The sequence below is a fragment of the Geotrypetes seraphini genome, chromosome 5, assembly GCF_902459505.1.
Source record: "Geotrypetes seraphini chromosome 5, aGeoSer1.1, whole genome shotgun sequence".
Classification (NCBI taxonomy): domain Eukaryota; kingdom Metazoa; phylum Chordata; class Amphibia; order Gymnophiona; family Dermophiidae; genus Geotrypetes; species Geotrypetes seraphini.
Window position 1 is genome coordinate 207,675,683 of NC_047088.1, and position 27,311 is coordinate 207,702,993.

At 43.6% G+C, this 27,311-nt stretch overlaps 1 protein-coding gene across 1 annotated transcript in view; it reads right to left on the reverse strand.

Moving 5' to 3' along the window:
• The window catches only part of LOC117360466 (sodium channel protein type 2 subunit alpha-like), a 233,013-nt gene that overhangs the window by 28,871 nt on the left and 176,831 nt on the right, over positions 1 to 27,311 (reverse strand). Inside the window, exons 19-22 of the mRNA XM_033944243.1 lie at positions 18,818 to 18,950; positions 16,199 to 16,353; positions 11,311 to 11,484; positions 5,731 to 5,853 (exon numbers count right to left, since the gene is read on the reverse strand). Of these exons, the coding sequence (XP_033800134.1) occupies positions 5,731 to 5,853; positions 11,311 to 11,484; positions 16,199 to 16,353; positions 18,818 to 18,950 (585 nt within the window). The remainder of the gene's footprint in view (positions 1 to 5,730; positions 5,854 to 11,310; positions 11,485 to 16,198; positions 16,354 to 18,817; positions 18,951 to 27,311) is intronic.

Sequence of the window (27,311 nt, forward strand, 5' to 3'; positions counted from 1 at the left end):
AGGTTTAGAGGAATTACAGGTAAAAGATATAACAATATTTTATTAGAATGGCAAATTGTTCCTGGAAAGTATGGGGCCCATAATTGAAACAGAAAAACGTCTAAAAACCAGCCTAAATCGGCACTTGGATGATCAGTAGCAAACAACGTCCAAGTGCCGATAATCAAGGGTTTTAGACGTATTTAAAAACAACTTAGGCCTTCATAGTGCTGCTGAACGACCACAGCTAAAAGGGGCATTTTAGGAGGAGTGGTGAGGGCAGGATTTAAGTGGGATGTGTGCCATCCTACACTTAGTCGTACTGCATGTATAACCGAAGGTTTTAGAACACTGCCTAGACAGAACTTGGACGTTGTGACTTAGGTCATCTAAAACCAGGTCTAAGTCTACAAAAGGCATCCAAAGTAACCAGATAAGCACTGCAGACACAAATTACATACCCCCCCACACAGACCCAGTGATCACTGACCCCCCCCCATAAAAAAAACATAATAACAACTTTACAAATCTGCCTCCAGAACATCAGCACCTGGCAGCCTGACATAGGAAAGCCTAGTAGAGCTGCACAGAGGTGGCTTAAGTAGTCTTGGGGGTGGGTTAGTGAACCATGGAGAGGAGGACCCAGGCCCATAAGCCACTCTAATGACTGCATTCATGGAGAAACATGTGCACCCCCCAAAAAACCCCAAACCCTTTTGTACTGCCATATAAGTGGCTCCTGCAGCCATAAGGGCTATTGGGGTGGTAGATAGGTGGGTCTAGTAGATTCTGGGAGTGTTTTGGGGGGGCTCACCATGACATATTAAGGGAACTGTTGTGAGATGTTTATGTGGCACCCTTTTTGTGAAGTTCACAGCAGTGCCCTGTAAGGTGCCCCACTACTCTGTTGCCATGTCTGGGTGTCCAGTCCCTTACTTTTCTTGCCCCTCCCACATCCAAAAGGTCTTTTTCTAGGCATTTTTGACTTGGATGAATTTTTGGACGAAAATGGGGTATAAAGATGGACGACTTAGCGGTCTGGACAATCAAGATGGCTGGACGTACAGTTGGATGATTTTTGGAAAAAAAAATATGCTGGACGTATTTTTTGAAAATGGACCTTTTCCCGTGTCCAACTTTGGATGACTTGTGAGTTAGACCAAAATGGACTTAATTCTTTTGATTATGTCCCTCCACATGTTTAATATGCATTTTTAAACTTGTAAAAACAGGTGTCTTTTATAAAGTACACAAATAAGCACTCACGGCTTCCTAATTTCATCTCCACAAACTTTATATTTGCACGCAAAAAACAGTTTTAACCATGGAAATGTTGGCCAATCCTTGTTTTGAACTTACATCCCAAAGCAGGGTGGTATCTGTAGTCCCTGATTCCATCCATTAAAATCAATGCTGCATGTCTTATAGTTGTCAGAAATATAGAACTAGCCTAAAATTTCCCTCTTGGAAATGGTAACTTGCTATTTTCTAATGCTGCATTTTTATTTCCAAAAATACCTTCCAGCATAAAGCACATTATGGACTGGAGTTACTAGCATATCCTAAAAGCATTAGTAGGGTCGTCCAGAAAAACCTAAAGTTGGAAAAACTGTGTGAATTGAAGTTTTTCCCATGAATTTGATTGTGCCTGATCAGAAAATAATTTAAAAAAATGTTTTTAAAACCCATCCTGGGGTCCCTCAAAACCACTGGGTTTCAGGGGTCCAGAATCTGGAACAACCTCCTGGGCAGCCTTCGACAAATACCTACATATTTCCAATTCAGGAAAGCACTGAAAACTCACCTTTTTTCCTCAATGCACTGACTCTTTCCCATGCAGTCTCCTGCATATCTTCAATTAAATTTCTTTGTAATATATGTCTCTGTAGCAATTCTAATATTGTGTAAGCTGCAATGATTCCTACCTGACATTTGTGGGATACAAGAGTTGATATGGTACGGTATGGTAAAGCAAAAAAAAAATAAAAAGTGGGGACACAATCAAACAACTTCAGGAACACGGTATCTGAAAAATGCAATTTAGAAGAACGCTATGAACTGCAGTGACATCTTGCAGTTCGCAGCGTTCTTCTACATTGCATTTTTCAGATACCGTGTCAGGCAGCAGGCTCTTTACTAGATATCGAGAGTAATCCTTTTGGTTTGATTCTGACACCATCTACTGGGATTCATTCATACACCCCTGAAGAAGGTTACCTTAGCCGAAACACAGACCGTGTTGGGGTCCAGTATGAAAAAGGATTGAAAGTTTTGTTTTTATGCCTGCTTTATGTATATGCTATATGTGTATCATTGATTTACAATGTTTAAATAAATTGATTGTCCCTGAAGTTGTTTGATTGTGTCCCTTCTCCACTTCTTTTTTGGTTTAACTTTTCACACATGGCGGTGTGTTTTTTTCCTTTGTAATGTGGGATATAATGTAATGATAAAGCTCCATTTTTCTTAAAATTTGCTATTATTTGTGTTTAATGGAGCAAATTTCTTGGTATTATAGCTATAACTTTTATGTTTTCATACTTAGCAATGATACTTTGATAAAAAGATATTTTATGTCAAGTCTGTTTTAGTTTTATTGAAAAAAACCAATAAATCAGTACAGAAATAAACATTAAAGTCAACAATATGCTTATTATAACAAGTGGAGTTGAATTCCTTAGAACTCCCCTAATACAGTATTACAACCTCAAAAGAATAATGATAAAATGAACAAACATAGCTGGCATCATGCTGTTTAGTTTCCATCTACTTAGAGGACTGGATATTAGAAAAGAGAGATGTCACAAAATGGAACAGCTGGTTAGCATAAGGCAAGTAAAGGTAAAATAAGCCCATTTTGTAGTATAAAACAATTTGTGGCCAGCTGATTCTATTTTCAACAACAGCTGGGAATATAGTTTTGTTTTGAATATTTTGCGAGAAACCTTCATTTTTAAGTAGTCCCATGATGCTAAAATATCCTTTATCCTGTTTGGAGATTAGCAGTAAAGAAGAAAAGTTCTACTGAGATGTGCACTGGATCCTAAAATAAATTTTACTCAGGACAGTAGAGGGCATTGTTGTACTCCTGGGATTAAGTGCTTAAGATGTCTGGTGAAGATTATTAGAAATGTCTAGCTCTGAACCATGAGTGTGCATCTGTTTCTTTGAGACTGAGGAAAGTGACAGTAAATATAGAACTCTGCCACTAATACAGTAGAAATGGATGCTGATTCTTTTCTGTCATAGATTAATACATTTTCTTAAGTTATGAAAGATCTCTAGTTTGAAACAAAGCTGATATTTGATCCTCCTTATAAAAATTATAAGATGTCTTTTATAAGGTATGCACATAAGTATTTATCCTTTCTTAATTCCACCTGCAAAAACTCCAGCTAAGTCAGGAAAACTTCCGCACATAAACGCTTTGGGACTCATTTTCCAAAACGTTAGACTGGCATAAACCAGCACTTGGATATCTTAGTAGTCAAAATGACCAAGTGGCCATTTTCGAAACTGACTTTCTGGTCATTTTGGGGGAAATTCTGTATAGGACGCTGGTTTCAGGGTGGCCTAAGGGATCTGGCCAATCGGAATCTTAGGCCACTTCCAGTGCATCCCAGAATGAACTCAGAAGGAAGTCAAAGGTTCTGGTTGGCCCAGGTGCCTAAGGCCCCCTCCTATGAGAGGAGCCTTAGGCGTTTGGGCCAATCAGGACCTAAGGCCCATCCCTGGTGCATCCCAGGATACACCGGGAAGAGGAAGGCCCGCCATTCTATGGAGGTAGGTCTGCTGGCCAGAGGGAATAAGCATCCCTCTAGCCAGCCTGCAAGAAATAGTCTATAATTCTTGTGCACAGAGCGGTTTCTGCCACCATGAACATTGTTTTTCAACGCTGGTTACATTACTCTGACTGTTTTATAGCATTTCAATTCTTAAGCACCCAGTGTACCAACACCTCTCTAGATTTTGAACCCCTGATGCAGACAAGTTGAAAAACACGGCCCATGTCGGGTTTATTATGTATGAATGAGACATCTATTAAACACTATTATCAGCTTGAACATCCTGGTCATCTCTTCTCCTTGTATAAGTGATGGATTTTAGAATTCTGCCAGTTACATGCATAATTTAATTATTAAATTAAGTACTAATTGGCATTATGAATCAATAACTTGCTATAATTGTAGTTTATTGGCAGTAATTTTAGTTACACGTTTTCTTAGTACATACATTTTTTGGTGCACAGCAGCAAGAGGTGTGAGGTCATGGGAGGGTCATGGGCATGCCTAGTGCTTATGCACTACAGTTATTGAGTACTGTCCATTATGCTTTTGATAGTAGTTAAGACACGAGCATTTGCACCAGCCACTGAGCTAGTGTTAATTGCTTGCATCTAAAGTTAGACACATACCTGGGGATTTACGCTAACATTCTTCAACGGCAATTGTGCTGGTAATTGCCATTATACAAATTAGAATTTGCACTTAATAACGCACATACTTTAGGCACCTAATTTTAGGTGTTCTTTTGAGAATAACTCTTCTCAGGTTGCTTTTTATGTAGAAAAAGGTAGTATCAACATAAGAACATAAGCAATGCCTCTGCTGGGTCAGACCTGTGGTCCATCGTGCCCAGCAGTCCGCTCAAGCGGCGGCCCAACAGGTCCAGGACCTGTGCAGTAATCTTCTATCAATACCCTTCTATCCCCTTTTCCAGCAGGAAATTGTCCAATCCTTTCTTAAACCCTAGTACCGTACTCTGTCCTATTACGCTCTCTGGAAGCGCATTCCAGGTGTCTACCACACGTTGGGTAAAGAAGAACTTTCTAGCATTCATTTTGAATCTGTCCCCTTTCAACTTTTTTGAATGCCCTCTTGTTCTTTTATTATTCGAAAGTTTGAAGAATCTGTCCCTCTCTACTCTCTTTATGCCCTTCATGATCTTGTAAGTCTCTATCATATCCCCTCTAAGTCTCCTCTTCTCCAGGGAAAAGAGACCCAGTTTCTCCAATCTCTCAGCGTATGAAAGGTTTTCCATCCCCTTTATCAGACGCATCGCTCTCCTCTGAACCCTCTCGAGTAACACCATGTCCTTCTTAAGGTACGGCAACCAATATTGGACGCAGTACTCCAGATGCGGACGCACCATTGCCCGATATAATGGCAGGATGTATATTTCCATGATAGTAGATACTAAATGTTACATTTCTGTAGTTACATACATTTAATTTTCTTTAAAAAAAAAAATTATTTATTTATTCATTTTCAAAAATACAATTCAAGATATACTTGTACAGAAAGCTTATTAAGTCAGGAAATCTAAAAATAGGACAACACTTCAGAAGTATTAATTTAACTTAAATCAGCTCAAGTCCACCAAAGATCCAAAATGTAATATATAAAATGGAAATTAGGAAAAAACTAACTTAGGAAAAATGATGCAAGTTAACTGATATGAGCATCTAATATATTCTATATCCCTCCTTTCTTTTCCTTCTCAAGCCGGGATAGAGAGAGGAAAGCAGTCAGCTGGAAGGGCTCAAAGAAGACATATTTTGAGAATTATATTGTATAATACACTTGCAGGGTTAACAAAGAATATATTAGATGCCCATATCAGTTAACTTGCATCATTTTTCCTGTTAGTTTTTTCCTGATTTCTGTTTTATATATTACATTTAATTTTCTTTAGGTTTGCTTACATGCAATCTGTAAGTGCAAACAATTAACTTTTTAAATGTTACCTTACCCTCATCCCTTCAAATCGTGACAGGGCTCGTAGAGGTCTCAATGCTCTTAGTGTCCTAAGGGATTTAATGGCACCTAGTTCTGAGTAGCCCAAGGCATTGGCTATTAAGCTGACCAAAGATACCTAGACAGAAATGGAAAAGCAATTATTTTTCTTTGCCTTCTAAATTTTTTTTGTCAGTACATGTAATTGCATTGTATGTCATGGACTTTCCAAATCCAGGGTGGCCTGCTTTCTCTTGGAAATCCTCCTATGACATGGGGGGGAGAGATCATCACACTCTTACATACATTCACATGATTAATTTGAAGAAAAACTGTCTGACAAATAACAGGAACCTAAAATAGAACACATTTGAATATGCACCATTTAACATAGAAAACAGAAACATGATGGCAGATAAAGGACAAATGGCCCATCTAGTCTGCCCATCCACAGTAACCATTATCTCTTTCTCTGTCTGAGAGATTCCACGTGCCTATCCTAGGCCCTCTGGAATTCAGACACAGTCTCTATTTCCACCACCTCCAGGAGACTGTTCCATGCATCTACCACCCTTTCCGTAGAAAAATATTTCCTCAGATTACTCCGGAGCCTATCACTTCTTAACTTCATCCTATGCCCCCTCATTGCAGAGTTTCCTTTCAAATGAAAGAGACTCGACTCATGCACATTTATATTACTTAGGTATTTAAACATCTCTAGCGTATCTCCGTTCTCCCGCCTTTCCTCCAAAGTATACAGATTGAGATCTTTAAGTCTGTCCCATAGACCTCATCACAAAGACCACACCCCATTTTAGTAGCATTCCTCTGGGCCAATTCCATCCTTTTTATATCTTTTTGAAGGTGTGGTCTCCAGAATTGTACACAATATTCTAAATGAGGTCTCACCAGAGTCTTATACAGAAGCATCAATACCTCCTTTTCCCTACTGGCCATACATCTCCCTATGCAACCTAGCATCCTTCTATCTTTCACCATCACATTTTCAACCTGTTTGGCCACCTTAAGATCATCACATGCAATCACACCCAAGTCCCACTCTTCCGTCGTGCACATAAGTTCTTCACTCCCTAAACTATACTGTTCCCTCAGGTTTTTGCAGCCCAAATGCATGACCTTGCATTTCTTAGCATTAAATTTTAGCTGCCAAATTTCAGACTGTTCCTCAAGCTTTGCCAGGTCTTTCTTCATGTTATTCACACCATCCAACATGTCTACTCTATTGCAAATTTTGGTATCATCCGCAAAAAGGCAAATCTTACCCGACAACCCTTCAGCAATATCATTTATAAAAATGTTAAAAAGAACAGGCCCAAGAACAGAACCTTGAGGCACACCACTGGTAACATCGCTTTCCTCAGAGCGATCTCCATTGATCACTACCCTCTGTCGCCTTCCACTCAACCAGCTCCTGATCCAGCCCGTCACTTTGGGACCCATCCCAAGGGCACTCGGTTATTTATTAGATGTCTGTGTGGAACACTGTCAAAGGCTTTGCTAAAATCTAAATACACCACATCTAGCGTACATCCTCTATCCAATTCTCTGGTCACCCAGTCAAAGAAATTGATCAGATTTGTCTGACAAGACCTACTCCTAGTGAATCCATGATGCCTCCAGTCCTGTAATCCACAGGATTCCAGAAACTTGACCATTTTCTCTTTTAAAAGCGTTTCCATTAATTTGCTTACCACAGAAGTCAGATTTACTGGCCTGTAATTCCCTACTTCTTTACTTCCACTTTTGTGAAGAGGGACCACCTCTGCCCTTCTCCAGTCCTCTGGTACTATTGACTCTAGAGACTCATTGAAAAGGTCAGTCAGTGGAGCCACCAGAACTTCCCTAAGTTCCTTCAGCACCCTCGGATGTACACCATACGGCCCTATTGCTTTGTCTACCTTTATTTTAGCTAGCTCCTCACGAACATAACCCTCTGAAAATTGATCAGGTTCTAGTACTCCTTCATCACTATTCATGTCTGTCTTCTGCGGTCCCATTCCCGTCACTTCAGCCGTGAACACAGAACAGAAATATTTGTTAAGCAATTTGGCCTTTTCTTTATCAGCTTCTACATAATCCTCCCCTTTACCTTTGAGTCTCAAAATCCCACTTTTGCACTTCTTCCTATCACTAATATATCTAAAAAATGTCTTGTCTCCCCATTTTACTGTGTCAGCTATTTTTTCTTCCTTTGCTTTCCAGATATTTTTGTCTGTCTTCCATCTTTGCTTTCCAGATATTTTTGTCTGTCTTCCTCTTTCTACGATATTTTGTAGTTTATGAAAGCTAACCTCTTATTCCTTACCTTCTCAGCTACTACTTTTGAGAACCAAAGTGACCTTCTTTTCCTCTTACTTACTTGCCTCACAATCGCTCTTCAGTTTTGCCCACTGCATTTACACTCCTTCCAGACGTGCAGGTGCTGGTATTTATGCTCTTACCTTCAAATAATGATAATATTAACATAGGCTAGGGTCTCGGTATCTCAAAATTTCTGAACTGCAGACAATTTTACCCCTAGTGCTTTAATTTTTTGCTCATGATGCAAAAAAAGAAAAAAAAAATTTCAACTTGGGAAATATTCAAAAATATTTATTTTGGTCAAAAATATCAGAAGGAGTATTTCTACAGCCATTATATGGTGACACCTATGTTCTAACTGTTTGATACCATCTGGTGCTGCTTCAGTTGTCCTATATATTGAACTGGTTAGACTATATGTCTTGTTAAACCACAAGGGAGCACCAAACAGTTATAATGTTGTTATATCCTTCGTGTAGGCTAGCAGGAAAACCTAGCAGGGGCCACCATATTGCTTTCTGAATACTGACAATTCTGCTCTATTGTAGTCCCCAAAAAATGAAATTCCAACAAAAGGTGAATTTTTAGGGGTCACTACCCAGCGTTCGGTCTTCAGACCATGGTTCCAAGGTAAGTAAACTTTTGTTTTTTTCCCTGTGCACAGTGATGGGTGTAGTATCCAATCGATAATTACATTTTGGCGGTGGTGAAGATTTTTACCAATGAAAGAATTTAAGCAGAATTATTGATTGCTGAATATTTATGTAATTTGAGGCTTTTGCTCCACCTTTTTTGTATTAAATGTTTATAGTGGCACCACAGCCCAACTCTGGCGAGCAATATAAAAATTTTTGATTTGATGTGGTGTTTATATTGTTACTCTTTACATTTTTTCTTGAGAGATGTTTAAAACTTACGTGGCATAAATGTGCACGAGGTAAATCTATTTCTTTTGAAAGGAAGCTTCGGAATGAGAGGGAATAAGATGAAGTTAAGAGGTGACAGGTTCAGCAGTAATCTAAAGGAAATACATTTTACAGAAAGGGTGGTGGATGTATGGAATAGTCTCCCAGTAGAGCGGTGAAGACAAAGACTGTGTCTGAATTCAAGAAATCATGGGACAGGCATGTGGGATCTCTTAGGAAGAGGAGGAGATGGTGGATACTGTGGATGGGCAGACTGGATGGGCCATTTGGCCTTTATCTGCCATCATGTTTCCATGTTTCACTATAAGTCCCAAGGGTCTTCCATGCATAAAGAATCGTGCCAGCTAATTTAACCATTCAAAAAATACTATTTTAACTTAAGAGTATTATTTCATAAATTCTTTTATATTTGATGCATGATGGAAAAAACACATGGTTGTACTCCTGAAAATCACACTGTGAGGCCTACCTGATTGCACAATCCAGGCAGTCTCCAGCCGGCATTTGGGCAGAGCCTGGGAGAAGCTGGGACTTAACTGGTTATGTGGTCTTCTCTACACAGCTAACTGGTTAAGCAAGTGGCTAAAGTCTGGTCAAGAAAAGGCTGCCTAACTTTAGCCATGGAAGTAACAAAACACCAGAATGAATATTGGCCCCTGCCTGATTAACCTCCAGGTAGTAGCAGAAGAGTTCCGTTTGCCTACTGTCTTGATCCCCCTCTCACCTCCTAAACAGCATATCCCTCCTTCTGATCTCCCTCCCACTTCCTAAACAATATACATCCCTCCCTCTTCCTAAAGAAAATCCAAAGTCCCCCATGCTGCCTCACTATTTTCCACCCTATAGACCTCCCTAGTGAGGCATGTGGGTAGAAGCGATACCCATTTGCTCCTACCCTGCATGACTAGACTGTTGAAAATGGCTGCCACGACCTCCAACGACAGCCTCATGGTACTACTAGAATATTGGCTGGGTCCCGGAGCAGCATCTTTCACAGCAGAAATTAGCCCCAAATATCCAGGGCTAGTTCTGCCTCTGGCAGTCAGCATTAAAAAAAAAATCACTGACCATTGTGGATGGAATATCAGCTGAACTGTCTTTTAAAATCATATATTTTCTTCTCTGGCTAAGAGACTGCTAAAAACAGCATTTTTTTCATATTTTCTCTTCAGGGAGAGACTTCTCAACTAGTTAAAAATATGTTATCAGTCCTTGAAAGACACAAAAAGGCCTAGTGAGATGGGAACATCCTCTGCTTCTCATCAAACAAGTTTTTTGATATATTTCTCTGTTTCTGATTGGCCCTAAGGATCATCACCTCCTAGGCAGAAAGTATAATCTCTATTGCGATATCTTTCTTCTTGGGACATTCATTTGGGACTCTGTTTACCCAGCTTACTGAAACATCTAGTGTACAGTAGTGCCGAAACCAATGCATGGCCTTGTGATTTTAGAGCTGGTGTTTGTAATCTACTGCTGCCCTTGCTTTCCCATGGGCGCTCGTGGCTGACAGCATTTCTTTCAATGGGTACCAGCACTAAATACTTGGATAGCTACCTGGTTAACACAGGATGGTTTTTTTTCCTGAATATTGGCGGTGCTCAGATAACTCATAGTTCTACCTTGTCTCTGCCTCTGCACCGGATAGTTCCATGATGGTCAGACAGGATATTCAGCAACATTATCCAGTTACGTGCCACTTAATATCCTGTGGTGACCTGGTCAGTGCTATTTACCTGTGTAGAGACTCTCCTACCAAGATAATTAGTGCTAAATATCAACCCCATACTCTTTCTCTAATTCTTCTCATTCACTTAATCTACCAGATATGAGTACCGGACCACAGTGAGGAAATATTTTCTAGCTGGAAGTAGAAAAAGAAGCCTTCCTGTTAAAAACATCCTACTGTATTCCTGCTCACCAGGGAACACAAGGTGTGCTATCCTTCCTCATTTTCACTTCATTTCTCTACATGCTAAATGTTCAAAACAGTCAACCATTTTGCTTCTAGAATATTACCGAGTAAAATTCAAAATGTAAATCAGAATACCATGCACAAATGCTTCATCTCTGAGGGGATACTTAGGGGTTCTGAGTACCGGCACCTTTTCCATTGCTTAAAAAATATGATCAATGGTTCCCAAGTATTAATAAAAGAGCTCAGGTTCTGCACATTCAGTGCTGCATTTTCATGGATTCTGTGGCTGGTTGTAGGGGGCCAGGCTACTGTGGGGTGGGTCCTTCAGCACTCACCCCCTAGTATTTGAGTACCAGCACTTTTTTTGCTAGAAAAAATGCACTGTCTATACAATATCACCCATATGCAAAGATTTTTGAGAAATACTTACATCAACAATCAGAAAGTCCAGCCAACACCAGGCATTGGTGAAATACTTTACAAATCCATATGCAACCCATTTTAGAAGCATTTCCAATATGAAAACATACGTGAAGACCTTATCAGCATATTCTAATACAGTCTTGATGGTTTTTCGTTGTTCAATATATATATCTTCAAAGGCCTTGAATAAATTAATATTTATTTAGTCATATTTTAGTATGGCAGGGTTTGAAGTGAGTTACAAATAATGTAATGTTATACGTCAGGGCTTACTTTACTAAGATACGCTAACAGATTTAGTACATTCTAATGATTAGTACCTGCTAAATGCTATGAAGCCCATTTCATTCCTATGGGTCTCTTAGCATTTAGCGTGCATGCTGAAGACTGTTCGTGCACCTTAGTAAAAGGAGCCCTAAAAATTTCTCTACCTACCCACAGATAAAATTCAGGGCTCTTTTTACAAAGGTGCGTTAGCGTTTTTAGCGCACGTACTGAATTAGCATGCGCTATAGCGCGCGCTAGCCGAAAAACTACCGTCTGCTCGAGGAGGCGGTAGCGGTTAGCGTGCGCAGCATTTTAGTGCACGCTATTCCATGCGTTAAGGCCCTAATGCACCTTCGTAAAAGGAGCCCTCAGTCTTTCAATACCACTCCCCTCCATATACTCTCCACCATTGCATTCATATTCTATTATTTCTATTTAAAATAATTTAAATGGGCAGGAGAGACTCTTGACCGGTTAAATCGCACTCGCCAATATTAAAGTAGATGTTCAGTGATAACTAATTGCCACTGAATATCTGCTCTTACCACTGTAGTACTATCTGGTTAGTGTCGGTAGGGTCTGGAATAGAATTGGGACGAAGATGTAAGTATCCACGTGCTGCAGATATTCAGTAGAGGTGTCTGGATAACTAGTTGGGCAACTTACATCACACTAAAAATAATTTTATGCCCAGTTAGCTTTCTTTTTTTTTTTTTGTTTATGGCACTGGATATCAACTGCACCTTGATAATTTCCTGGCACACTAAAGACTTGGATATTCAGTGCTAGGTCCCAAATAGAGGTCGGTATTGAATTACATTAGAGAATGACACGGGGAAAAAATCTGTCCCCGTCACCGGACCACTGTCCCCTTCACCATCCCTGAATCCGCCGTCCCCTTCACTGCCCCGTCCCCGCAGCATCCACCCTTCCCTCGCCACCTAACCGTCCTTCAGTGGCCTGAGAATCTCCCTCCCTCCCCCTTACCTTCGTGGCATAAAGAAACTTAAGGGAGGGAAGGCACGCAGTCCCGTCCCTCCCTCCGGCCAAATCTATCTCCCTCCCTCCCCCTTACCTTTGTGGCGCATGTGTGGGCGGAAGCTTCTCCTCTGACAATTGTCATTTTATAAACACAAATAAAACAGAGCAAGGTTCAACAAAACCCATCTCCCCTCCCTTTCACAAATATCCCCTTCACTATTGTGAAAACTGAACAAACCAAATTACTACAGAATGCTACATAGAAAAATCAAGCTAACAGAATACTTTAGTCACACATGGCAAGAATAATGTTAGGGGAGTGCAACTAGGGCAACTGCCCCCTAGTCAGAGAGAGAGCCCTAAGCCAGCTGGAAGCTAAAGAAGCACAGCCTGGACTTTGTGGTCCCCAGTTATGTCTAATACCAGCTCTAGCAGGATACATATTTCAAATCTGAAATATTCTAATCACAAAATACAAAATTAATTTTTTTTTTTCTTTTTGTTGTCTGGTAATTTTATTCTTCAAATCACATTGGTCTCAGGCTTTGGCCCCTTCTGTCTTCATCGTGGCATGGCTGGCCCCTGAAGGTAAAATAGGTGCAAGAGGAGCTGGGGAGAAGATGCCGAGTCTGACACGGGCGCAATTTTTTTTACCACAGGAGTAAGACTTTTCACCGCTCCCACGGGGCGGTAAAAGGTCTTGTCCCCATTCCTGTGGATTTACTGCGGTGATTCACGGTTTACCGCGGTAAATGGTCCCTGTGTCATTCTCTAATTCACATGTCTAATTTAGCTAGTGGCCATCAATGTTTAAAGAAATGTATATTGCTGCTAGCTGAATATTGTCTGTGTTGTCATCTTTTTCCTAAATATCAGCTTACTTCTATCCTGTTTTCTCTGTTCTGTCTAAAAATGGAGCTCATCCCCTTATTCCCTACATGTTCCTGTATGTTAAAATGTGTCATTTGAGTATGTCTTTCCCCGTACTTTTAAATATGTTCTACGCCTAGAAATCTGATAGGCGGAATAACAAATATTAAACAAACTTGAATAGGTGGCTCTAATTGGAGTTTATCAATGCTAAATGGTAATTTACAGTTAAAGTGTAACTGCCCTTGGTTGTAATTCTATAACCTTAATGCATACTTCTTTTAATGTACAACTGTTAGGGGAATGTGGACACTGGAGGGGCATTTGTGGGTCAGGAGTATGACCAGCACTTGTACACTAAAGTTATAGAACTCTTGTCAGTTGTAATTGAGAGCAGTTAGGCAAGAGCATTTAAGTCAGCCTTTGACAGAGCACAAGCGCTTGCAACGACCATCTTGGTGCCCACCATTAATCCTTCTTCCTTTACTCAAAACACTGCTGTTACCATCACAAACCTACAGCCCTTGGGCGCCCATACGCAGTCAAGTAGAGGAGTAGCCTAAAGGTTAGTGCAATGTACTGTGATCTTAGGGACCTGGGTTCAATTCCTATTGCAGTTCTTTGTGATCTTGGGCAAGTCTCCTAACTCTCCATTGCCCCATATATAACCCCCCCTCAAAAAAAAAAACCACAAACCAAACTAGGGGCAGAGAAAGTACAGTTCTATGTACACCTAGTAATGCTATAGAATCTATTATTAGTAGTAAGACTTGCTGCATCCCACCCCCGTCAAACCAAACTTATTGTTGGAGGGAGCAGAATGTGGCAGACCTTGAGCAAGCACAAGTTGTGTGGGTGCTCTAAAGCCACAGTCCAAGCAGATGTGTACACTTCTCCCTCGGTATTTGCGGGGATTGGGTGCAGAGCCAGAGCGCGAAGTGTGAAAAATCGCGAATAAGTTTTCGGCTGGCTCTGACTCACCCCAGCCTCATTCTGGACCTTCCCGCCTCTCCCCTGGCATCCCAGACCTTACCTGGTGGTCTAGCGGGCTTTCGGGGCAGGAGCGATCTTCCTACGCTCCTGCCTTGTGCAGATCACTCATAGCAAATGGCTGCCGTGAGTTCTTGTAGTCTCTCGAAACTACAATGGGAACTCCCCGCAGCCATTTTCTATGAGTGATCTGCACAGGGCAGGAGTGTAGGAAGATCGTTCCTGCTCTGAAAGCCCGCTAGACCACCAGGTAAGGTCTGGGAGGCGGAAGGGAGGTGGGGAAGGTCCAGAATTAGCTTTAAAAAATAAAAAATTGCGAATAACCCAATCCGCGGATACTGAAACTGTGGATTCGGAGGGAGAAGTGTATCTGCTTGGTGGTAAGGCTGACCCTGGGTATTACACATTATCTATAGGAGGCTACTAAGACTTAAATACATAGATAGTTGTTTCTGCACATACCAGAGTATTATATTTTGCTTTACACTTAACCATGAACTTTCTACCATATTTGACCAGGCTATACAAACATCAGTCAGAGGAACTGAAATGACTTAGCAAAAACCAGGAATTGATATAACTTCAGTAAGGACAGGAGATTTAGCAATAATTGGTAGCAATGGCTGTTGAAAAGTACGAGGTATCTTCAAAAAGTTTCCGCACTTTTATTTTTTTAAACACTATTTTTATTAAATATCTCAAAAGCAAATTACATCACTTTTCCACATAATCACCTTGTTTTGCCTGACTGACTAGTCACATGACATTCTACGACATGCCCACTTACCAGCTCTCCCAAACTAACCATTTCCCATGAAAATATGAAAGTGCAGAAATTTTTTGAAGAACCTTCATATATATGTATTTATATACAGTAGAATCTCAGTTATCCAGCACCCATGGGGATTTGTGGATGCCAGATAACTATTTTTCTGGTTGCCTGAGAGTTACTATATAATACAGTACTGTACAAGGAGTGTCTGCCTGATCTCAATTCCCTCCTGCCCTGAAGCAACAGTGCGGATGTGGTCCTGAGCTGCAAACCACCCCTCTCTCCTTCAAGCCCTGAAGCAGCAGAAGCAGGCGGTGGTTCTGAGCCGTGAATCCCTTTGCTCCCTCCTTTCCTCTCTCATTCCTTACCCGAAGAGGCAGCTGGTCAGCAGGAAGCAGTGCTCAAAACAGGCTGCTCACGACCAACAGGGCTTTTCACACATCAGAAAAAAGGCCCTGCCAGGCCTGGCCACGAGCAGCCTCTTTGAGCGCTGCTTCCTGCTGACCAGCTGCCGCTTCTGGTAAGATAGGGAGGGAGGGGGATCTATGGCTCAGGACAGCTGCTGCACTGGTGCTTTGGGGCTGGAGAGGAGGGAGTTCATGGCTCAGGACTGTTGTCGCTTCTACTGCTTCAGGGCTTGAGAGAGTGGGGATTTGCGGCTTAGGACCGCTGTTGCGCTGGTGCTTCGGGGAGAGAGGGAGGTGGGATTCGTGGCTCAGGACTGCCGCTGCTTCTACTGCTTCGGGGATTGAGGGAGGGGGGGGGGTTTGTGGCTCAGGACCACTGGTATTTCGAGGGACTTTTTTTTTCCACCGGTGATTTTTTTGCTGGTTGATTGAGAGTGCTGATTAACAGTACCGGTTAACTGAGATTCTACTGTAAACTAAACAACTATTAGCAGAAAAGCTCACAAACAGCACCAATCAGAGAAGGAAAATTTAACAGATTTTTAGATATTTCCAGGTGGCAATATGCCTGCTATAACATACACTCTAAAGGCAAATGTATCACTTACCAAGGCACCACTGCTGAGGAGAATCATGAAGATGATAAAAGTCTCAAACCAGTTGTGTTCAACTATTCTATAGCAGGTTTTTCGAAGATTCCACCACATTTTTCCATTGCCTTTGTCAATATTGATTTGACAGCATGTGAACTTCTTTACACAGCCTACAATATATGTACATTTAATTAGTAAAAGGGGAAACACTAGAAAGTTCTATGGTATTCTATGATATTTTTGGAGGAACAATAATTTCATTATACTGTATTGAACAAGCATATATATTTGAATGAGATAAAAATGTAACTGATACAGTTTAAAATTGACAAAAGAACAGCCTAATGCATCAAAGATATTTATGGTAAAGAAAAGCATATTTAAGATAACTTTAATTCTCTCAGCAGAGTGATATAGAGTCAGAACCTTCCTTTTAATGGCACAGATATTTTGCTTGCATTACACATGCAAAATATCTGCCCAATAAAAAACAAAAGAGAAAAAATGCCCTCCCCCCGACAAGGCGCCTGTTTTGGCCATTCAGGGATTTCCTTAGACTCCTCCCTATGGAAGTCCCTGATTGGCTCAGATGCCTCAGGCCCATCCCAAGGAGGAGCCCGAGGCATGTGAGCCAATCAGGACCCTCCCTGTGCATCACATGATGCACCAGGGAGGGGCCTAAGGCCTGCATTGTGCAGACAGCGGACAGCGGATCAGGAGGGACTGAGCACTCCTCCTGATCCCGACTTAAAGGTATGGGGGGGGCCGACCCAACCCGACAGTGGGGGGGGAGGGTCTGATGGTAGGAAGGAGTGGGCATCCCTCCTGTTATGCCTTACTTAGGTTCTTCGGCGCGGGGTAGGGGCGTCAGGGGGGAGCATATGTTGGCAGGAGGGAGTGGGCATCCCTCCTGCCATATTTGCACAGGGAAGAGGGGGCAGGGAGCGTTGGGGGAAACATGTGGTGTCGCGGCAATTGTCCAGGGAGGGGGGTATGCGATTGACAGCAGGTCATTGGGGAGGGTCTGTGGCGGCGATGGGGGATTTTTTTTATTTTTATGGGACAAATATTTTGCTTGTGTAATGCACGCAAAGTATCTGTGCCATTAAAAAAAAGAAAAAAAACCCTAATAGTCTTTCTTAGCCAAAACCATCTAACATGTGTAATCTTCTGATTGTATTTGACTATCTGACACTGGAGCAGAAACAATGGCGGCCTTTTTAAAGACTTCTTCCAGTATCATCTGGGTTGGCCACTGTTGGAAACAGGATACTGGGCTTATGGCAATTCTTATGCTCTTATGTTTCTATTTCAGTAGTCTCTCTTTGATCGAGCAGACTGCCATAATCTCGTGTTCACTGATAAATGCAAGTTGTTCCATACCAGCAATTAACAGGTCACACATTTTCACCAAATCATCTGCAGAGATTGTTTCTCTGGTGTTTACAAAGTCTTCATCATCACTACTATTCTCAAGCTTTTCTTTATTTTACCTTCATTTCAGCAACCTCACCATCACTGAAGGAATGCACAGCAGGTGCATCTTTGTCAACATTCAGCACTTCATTAAAATCAGCTGCCAATCACGTTCTATAAGTCCTGGTTGTCAGCAGTAATCTTCACACCCAAATAAGTGACCACTTGTTTTACCCACTGAAATGGGAAATTTTCTTGTAGGCCCCATAGCTTCCTCTTCCTTATAGCTAAATTAATGGCATTCTTATTTCAGCTTATTTTAAACCCTGAGATATCCCTATACTTCAAAGAGGACTAATAGTAAAGAAGTATGAGGCTTAGAGAAAGTATCATGTCATTTGTGAAATGTTATATCTTATGGTTCAACCTTCTTATCTGAATCCCTGCAATATCGGGATTAGTCTGCACGGATTGAGCAAATATTTCCCTAACTTAAGCAAACTTCAGGAACACCCCTGCTGAGTGCCATGCCCTAGAAAATACCACTTTGAATACCTTCCACTGACCTTCATGCATATCTCTGGGGTGGTATATAGTTGAGCAATCCAATTTAAGAAAATTTGCTTCCACTCCCACCTTCTCCAGATCTGCTCACATAAATCCCCAATGTACCTTATCAAATGCCTTTTGGGGATCTTTTGATAGCAACACAGCAGGATATTTTTGCTCCTTTGCCACCCACACCAAATTTACTATGCACTTATTATTGTCTGTTGGCTGCCTCCCAGGTATAAACCCAATTTGATCTCTACTATGAAGTATGGGTATATCCCACCGGGATAGCAAGTGCTAATTGGATACCTATGATATTGACATTTGCAGTGAAAAGGGAAATAGGCTTCTGTGTTCTGCAACTTGATCTATCTCTATCCTTTTTATAGAAAATAAGGATACCTGCCCATTGCATGAAGCTGGGCAGGATAGCTTCTCCCCCCAAAACATTAATAACCTAGCCATAAGCGCTCAGTTTTGGAGTGAACGCTTTATATAACCTATTTGTTAATCCATCTAGTCTCGTGGTTTTATCCAATGGAAGATCCTTAATAACCTGCATCGATGCCCAGTTCTGTCCCAGTATGGCAAATCTTAAGTTATGTTATTAAATATATTGAAAGCATAGGGCTAAGGCAGACAAGACAGTTGCTCATATTGTCTTACCTTCTGTAAAACATTCCTCTGGTTCAAAAGTTTCTTCATATTCAATCTCTGCTAGGTCAGCCTCTCCTTCCCCTCCTCCAAGGAGCCTAACATCAACTGTGCTAGCTTCAGATGAACTGGAAGCAGCTGCTTTCTGTAAGCAAAATTCACAGCAACACTTTTTTAAAATCTTGTTTTGAACAACAAGGAATACCTATTGAATGCAGGCAAATCAATAAAACCTTATGCATGCCTTATCGATCTCAGCCATGTCTCTAAACTAAAATAGCGTTTTCAAATATACATCATACGTACATTTATTCTGCTGTAGGCCATCTCACAAGATTAGAAAGGTTATTTTAAACATATTTTTCTGAAAAAACATGCGTACAAATATTTGAAATTTCCTAGTTATAGTTTTAAGACCTAGACAAAACAATTAGCCCTGCAATTTACCTAAAACTTATTAAATATTGTGAATGAAAGCTACATTATTAGGAGATGTGCATAGTTTTCAAGGATATTAATTTATCTAGGGCCAGCTTCTTATTTTTGTTTTCAAAATCATGTTCATGCTTTCTATCTTTATGGCCCAATTAAAATTACTTTTATGTTTTTAGAACATAATCTTGTCAAGTATGTATTAAAAACTGATATATCTATCAGGGATTCTCAATCCATTCCTTGGGGTACACCTAGCTAGTAGCATACCTGGCTTACCGACAACCTAGGGCAGAGTACCCCCGCTTCTGGCCAGAGAACCGCTTCTCCTACAGGCAGTGTGTGTGGGTGGTTTGTGGAACAGTCATGGGGTTGTGGTCCACATGAATGCAGCCATTAGCTTCACCAGACCCCTGCCCTGGAACAGGAAACTGATATCAGAGGAGGCAGGGGCCAGCAGAGCCAGCGGTCGGTCATGCATATGCATATCGCAACCCATGACTGCTTCACATGCTGCCCCCTCCCCCACTACCTGTATCCAAGGCAGATCACTCCCACTGCTTTGCCCCTGGTATGCTAGAGCACCTAGCCAGTCTGATTAGCAGGACATTCACAATAAAAATGAATATTGGTATACAATGAAGGTAGTGAATGCAGATCTAGAAAATGCATATTCCTTAAGGATATTTTAAAAACCAGAATGGCTAGGTCGGTCCCAAGGACTGGTTTGAGAACCCCTGATCTATATTCATCTATCTATATATCAATATATGAATTAAAATATCTTAGACATTTGGGGGCAAATTGCAAAGGGATTTATACTAGTAAATATATATTTGCCCCCCCCCCAAAAAAAAATACCCATTTGGGTGAAAAGTAAAGGTACCAAGGGTCAGATTAGGGTTTGACCAAATGAAGTATGCATGTGAAAACTATGTAGGGTAAAGAATCTCTTTTTAAAGATAAACTTTGGAGTTTTTAACCTTTGCAAAGCTCGATTTGTAGGTCCCTGGTCTAGAAGTACTGCCTACAAGCAATTCAAAAATTGGTTTTCATTTGCATGGAAATATTGGGAATCTTACTGGTTATCTGTGAGTTGCTAACACATTTTTGAAAGGTACAATGGGGTGGTTTCTCAAAAAGGGCCAACAGAATGAAGCAGTGTATATTGTACATGTGCACCAATGTTCATCTTGCTGTTCTAATATGCAAATCTATCATGCTTCTACATCTATAGCTATATGTATGTATATAAAATGTTTAACACAATGTCTAATATGTATCACAAAGCATGCAAGGAAATAAATTCTAGATAAACCAATCATTACATAGTAATCATTGCTATTCAATTGCAAGTTTACATATATTACCGTATTATACAGCAACTTTACAATGGTAGAGAGTAGTCAAAACCTCCATTTCAGCATATTAAAAGATGAGCTTAGAAATACTGTATGGTTATTCAGTGACTAGTAAGACTAACACCCTAATTATCACAAATCAGTTTGTCCCTTTTCTATATTATCAGTAAGGACAGCTTTGTTAAAAAGATAATACCCACACCAGACATTAAGTAAGCACAATAAGATTATAAAAAATATATATATATGGTCATGTAAAATCAGATTTGGATGGATGCTACTGGGTAACATTATTTACTGATAGTTTCTGATGTTTATGTAATAAATTAGAGTCAATATTTTCAAAATGAATAGTTTGTATTCCACCTTTACAAGGATCACAGGAAAGAAAAAACAATAAATACTTTAAAACATAAGTTAAAATAAGCATATTATAAAACATATCAATAGAGCTCTAAATATAACTCTAACATCTTGCAAATAAAAGTAAATATAAAATTCAAACCATATAAGCTAAATCTAAAACAATCAATGAAAAATTAAATAGTAAATGACCTGTGTTGTGTGGAATGAGTTCACTTTTGTTTAGTTTGATTACCATATACAGTTTACTTGAACATAAGTTGATCCGAGTATAAGACGAGGTACCCTCCCCACCAAAGGAGGGAAAAAGGTTGACTCAAATATAAGACGGGTGTGTGTGTTAATATTCATGTGCCCTGACAGGATCTGTGCCCTCACTCACTCCCTTGCCACTCCCCCCCTCACTCACTCCCCTGCCAGGCTCTGCACTCCGTCCCCCTCACTCCCTTCCAGGCTCTGCACCCAGCCCCACTCCCTCCCTGCCAGGCTCTGCACCCAGATCCCCTCTCTCTGTCCTGCAGGCCTCTACCAGATCTAACGTATGACCTAGTGAGCCAGAACAGGAAGGATCCCTCCTGTCTCTTATCCCGGCCAACAGTCAAATATTTTTTACCTCCCTCCCACCTCCCCTTGTGTACCTTTTTGAATCCCTGGTGGCCCAGCGGCCTATCGGGAAGGAGCAAGATTTCCGCGCTCCTGCCCCACTCTGAGCCATCCCTGAATGGCCGTCTCAAGTTCTCGCAGCCCACCAGTGTACCGGGCATTAACGAAGCTTTCCTCATTCCTGCCTGAAACTGAGCCACTCGGTGAATGGCTGCTGTGAGTTCTAACATACATAGTAACATAGTAAATGACGGCAGATAAAGATCTGAATAGTCCATCCAGTCTGCCCAACCTGATTCCAATTTTTTTTAATTTTTTTCTTCTTAGCTATTTCTGGGCAAGAATCCAAAGCTCTACCCGGTCCTGTGCTTGGGTTCCAACTGCTGAAATCTCCGTTAAAATCTACTCCAGCCCATCTAAACCCTCCCAGGGACTTCCTTAGTAAGTGAGTTACTAAGTAAGTGAGTTACTAAGGAAGTCCCAGACCCTCCCAAGGGAGTAGTCCGAGGCACCTCAGCCAATCAGGGCCTTAGGCCCCACCCCGCGCATCACACGATGCACCGGGGCGTGGCCTAAGGCCTCAGACTCATCGCAGGAGGCATTGGAGCAGGAGGGATTGAGCACCCCTCCTACTCCGTTAAAGGTACGGGGAGGGGGATAGGGAGGGGCGTCGGGAAGGGGGTGGCATCAGGGAGTTGGCATCCCTCCTGCTGTTACGTTAGTTTTTGGGTGGGACCGATGACAGGAGGGAGTGGGAACCCTCCTGCCATAATTTTTTTCAACGTGGCCGCGGGGCAAATTTTTGGGTGGGGGAGTTTGGAGAGGGAGGGGGGTTAGGGGTACTTGTTGGGGGGATTAGTAGTTGTAGATATGGCAGAAGGGAGTGGGAACCCTCCTGCCATAATTTTAAAGAGCCTGAGTAAAGTACGGGGAGGAATGGGCAAGGCCGATGGCGGTTTCACGATGGCAAGAGGGAGTTGGCATCCCTCCTGCCATATTTGTGGGGAGGGGGTGGACAGCGTCGGGCCCAATGGCAGCGGATTTAAAACCACAGGCTTGCTCTGCTAAAAAGCATTGCGAGCCCAGGTTTTAAAGAGCAGAAGAGGGCAGGAGAGTCAGCCAGGATAGAAGCGACTGGTCTTCAGCAATCGCTTCTTTTCTGATCGGCAAGCCCAATCAGTGTTAGCTAAAGTGTTTAGTGAATCGCTGCCCTCCCAAATTTGTATGCCATTTCCCTCATTTGCATGCACGGATTGGGAGGGGATCGCTAAGCACTTTAGTGAATCGGGCCAGAAGGAAATCTGCTCGCTAATGGCTCGCAAACCAATCAGTTTGATTTGTGAATCTAGCCATTAGACCTGTTTTACATTTGTCTAAGTTCCAACGTATTCAAGCCAGAATGCTGAAAAAGTTAGCCCGAGAGCTAGTCTCGACGGGCGTTGATAACACGGGGCTGGAAGGCTCTTCGTGTCTGCCCGTCGGGATTGGTTCTCGGGGGGAAGGGAGGCGGGCCGAAGTTTAAAAGGGAGATTAGGATAGGAGGGAATGCGTCCTGCCGAGTTTAGGGGTGCAGGATTGGCTAGCGGCAGGACGCTGGGGGCAGGGTTATTTTAGATTCAAGCCGCCGAGTGTCGGGTCTTTCTCTGTCCTCGGCGGCGGCTTTAGCAGATTTGGCGTTTTTCTTCTGCTCGCGGTGGCTCACGGTGCTTGGGGTAGTGAGGTTTGCTGGCTTCCTGTCTTCGGTGGTGGCTCGGGTCGTTTTCTTCCACGTGTCGGTTTGCGGTGTTTGGAGCAGTGCGGTTCCTCGGTGGAGATGGCGGAGCACGTGGGGCTGGCGGAGCACGTGGAGCTGGCGGAGCACGTGGAGGACCTGGCCGAGATGTCTTTTCAAGCGGGTGATTCTTTTGATGAGGATCCTGCGTCAGACGTGGTGAGTTCTCTTCCGTCTGACGCTAGGGCTCGTCCTCAGTCCGCACGGTCTTCTAAAATGGCGGCCTTGTCTGCCTTGACGGCCGCTGCTCTTGTTGTGGGTCGCCGGGGGCGGAGGGGTGGGCCTCCTAAAGGGGGTCGGGGAAGATCTGCTGGGTCCTCTTTGGGTAGGTCTGGTGAGAGTGGTGTTCCTTTATCTGTGGGGGAGGCTTGTGGTTCCCTTGAGGTTCTCCCGGTCCCTAGTACTGCTGGGGCTGGTCCTTCTGGGGAGGGTGGTGGCCTGGCTGGGGTTTCCTTTTGTGCAGGCGCAGGGTCTCCTGGCTTCCCTTTTTCCCCGTGGTTAGGTTCTTTTTCTGCCCCTGTTTTTCCCTCGGGGCTTGGAGCATGTGGCTCGCCGGGGGCTGGTGGGTCTTCCTCCGGGGCTAGTCAGCTTCCTGTTTTTCCCTCTCAGACTTCTAGTTCCGTTACTGGTGTTCAGGGCGGTTCCCTTCCTTTGTCCCAGGGGTCGGCTCAGTCCATTTCTTTCCCACCCCCCTGGCCAGTTTGGCTTTCGGGTCCTTGGTTTCAGGGTTGGGGTTCCGGCTTCTGGCCTCCTTTTCCTTCCCCCGTGGTGGGGACTGCGTCTTCCTCGGGCGGGGGGTCTTTTCCCACAGTAGGGTGGGGCCTGGGTCCTCAGCCTCTAGGCGGGGGGTCACAGGGTCTTGCCTCTTCTCTGGCATTAGGATCTCATTCTTCTGGTTCGGGTGCTGCTCCCTTTTCTCTTTCTGCTTTGCAGGACCTGAGTTCGAGACCGGAGACATCGAGCGGTGGAGCGGTTGGACCATGTCAGGCATCGGTAGCAGCATCAGCGTCGGTGGTGGCAGATCGTGATCCTGGTCAGTCGATGGAGGATGTGGTGGTTGCTGCGGGGGGCGCCACTGGCGTGGAGACTTCAGGAGTGGCAGAGCCTCAGCGCGCTGCTGGACTGGGTAACGGGGACAAAGGGGGGATTGGTGGGGGAAAAAGGGCTAGGAGACGTCATAGGAAGAAGGGTAAGGGTAAGGGGCATGTGTCGTCCTCTTCTTCCTCGTCTGACTCTTCTTCTTCTTCTAGTTCTTCCTCACCCTCTGTTTCGGGGATGGAGGGTATTTTGGGTCAATCTCGCACTTCGGACGTTAGCTCTTGGGGTGCTCCGGCGTTGGTCGCGTTGTCTGAATTGTGGGAAAAGGTGCCGAAGGCGTGGCGGCGAAAAATTTGCAAACGGAGGTGTGTTGATATTTTCCGGATGTTGGAGGGGCGTGTTCATAAGAAATCTAAAAAGAAAGTTAAAAAGGATGGAGTTCCTGTGCGTCCCTCTCCTGTGTCTCGGAATATTATCAATTGGATCCGGTCGTTTTTGAGGCTAGCCAGTGTTTGGGGTAGAGCGTGTCTGGTTGATTCGGGTTTATTGTTGTCTTACGCCGATTCCATCTTGGATGCCTATCAGCGTTTCGGTGGTTGGGCTTGGCTCAACTATGATAAGGCTTTTCGCGACAAGATGGAGGAAAATCGTCATATGTCTTGGGGTACTCAGGACATTAATCTTTGGTTGACCCATATGGCGTCTAAGGCTGGGGGGTCTCAAGCGGGGGTATCGGCGCATCCTGGGAACTTTGGGTCTGGCTCGGGGCGGCCCTTTCGGACTTCCGCCAGCTCCCCGTGCGTCGCGGGGGGTCAGGTGTCAGACGCATGTTGGAAGTTCAATCGATCGTAGTGTCAGTTCCCTGACTGTAGGTTTAAGCATGTCTGCCTGCTTTGCGGGCAAGGGCATCCGTCCGTTAAGTGTCCCAAGAAGGGACCGGCTGGGGGCGCCGGTCCTGGTAAGTGATTCTTGTCCTAGGCTTCCCACTCCTGTTCGGGTGGATGCCATGCGGCCTTGGCTTTTACGGTACCCTATTACCAGGGCTGCTTCTTTATTATTGCTCGGTTTTTCCGAGGGATTCCTCATCCCCTTCCAGGGTCCCAGAAGTGACGTTTCCTCTCGTAATTCTTCATCAGTGGGTCGCTTGGGGTCAGTGGTACGGATCAAATTAGATGAGGAACTTTCTCGGGGTCGTATTGGGGGCCCCTTTTCGGAGAAACCTTTTCCTGCCATGCATTTGTCACTCTTGGCGGTAGTTCCCAAGAAGGTTTTTGGGCAGTTTCGTTTGATTCATAATTTGTCCTCTCCGTTAGGTCAGTCTGTGAATGACGGCATTCTGCGCAATTTATGTACGGTGCGCTACGCGTCTTTCAACAGCGCGTTGGCGATCATTCAGCGCTTGGGCCCGGGTGCTCTTTTGGCCAAGGTGGACATTGAATCAGCTTTCCGGTTGCTACCTGTTCACCCTGATTCTTACCCTCTGTTGGGTTTTTGTTTTGACGGCCGTTTTTATTTTGATAAGTGTTTGCCAATGGGTTGTTCCATCTCGTGTGCCTATTTTGAAGCTTTCAATACTTTTTTGCATTGGGTGGCGGCACAGAGGGCGGATCTCGACTCCTTGGTTCATTACTTGGATGATTTTTTGTTCATCGGTTCTCCGGGTTCTGGGGAGTGTGGTAGGCTGAAGGAGACATTCAAGCTTGTGGCGTGGAATTTGGGGTTCCGTTAGCGGGGGACAAGTCAGAGGGGCCGGTTACCTCGCTCGTTTTTTTGGGCATCGAGCTGGGCACTGAGGCTATGGTGACCAGGTTGCCTGATTGCAAGATTCACAAGCTGTTGGTCCAGATTCGGCGGGTTTTGGGGGCGAAGAGGGTCCCCTTGCGGGAAATTCAGTCTTTGCTGGGTTCTTTGAATTTTGCATGCAGGGTTTTGCCGATGGGTAGAGCCTTTTCTAGGCGGCTGGTGCACGCTACGTCTGGGATACGTCTTGCCCGGCATTTTGTGCGTATTTCGGCCGGGGTTAGGGCGAATTTGCGCATTTGGTCTCGTTTTCTGTTGTCTTTTAATGGTACTCTTCCTATTCAGTTTCAGGAGGTGTCTAATTTCGACCTCGAGTTGTTTTCTGATGCGGCTGGTGGCGTCGGTTTTGGCTTGTATTTTCAGGGGGACTGGTGTGCTGAGCGTTGGCCAGTTGAATAGCACAGTCGGGGTGTCACGAGGAATGTTACCATGCTGGAGTTATTCCCATTGGTTGTGGCCTGCGAGCTTTGGCCGGATAGATTGAGGGACAGGCGGTTACTCTTCTGGTGTGACAATGCTGCTGTGGTTGCTATTGTTAATAGACAGACTGTGAAATGTTTGCTGGTTAATTCCTTGGTTAGGGAGCTGGTTCTTAGGTGTCTGTCTCTTAATTTGTTCATCAAGGCTCGGCATGTACCGGGGGTTCATAATGGTATAGCTGACGCTTTGTCTCGCTTTGGCTTTTAGCAGTTCCGTCATCTCGCTCCGGGCGCTCAACTCGAATGACGGTCCATGCCGGAGTTTCTGTGGCAGCTGGTGAGACTTCCATCTGGGACATGCTGAGGCGCTCTGTGACCCCTTCGACTTGAACCCATTATAGAGCTGGCTGGGTGGCTGTTTCATCCTTCCTGCAGAGTAAGGGCTGGTCTGCAGGCCCTGTTTCCGATGAGCTGATGGTGGAGTTTGTGGTGGACTGTTTCCGGAGTGGGGCTTCCCGTCGTTCTGTAGCTGGAAAGTTGGCGGGTTTTGCCTTCTTTTGTAGGGCTTTCGGTTGGAGTAATCCTTCCGCTGGTTTCTTGGTGAAACGGATGCTGGCGGCTATGGGCAGACTCCGGCCAATCCTTCCTGACAGTAGGATACCGATTACTCATGACTTACTGGTGCGGCTGCTGCAGGTCCTAGAGTCGGTTGTCTTTTC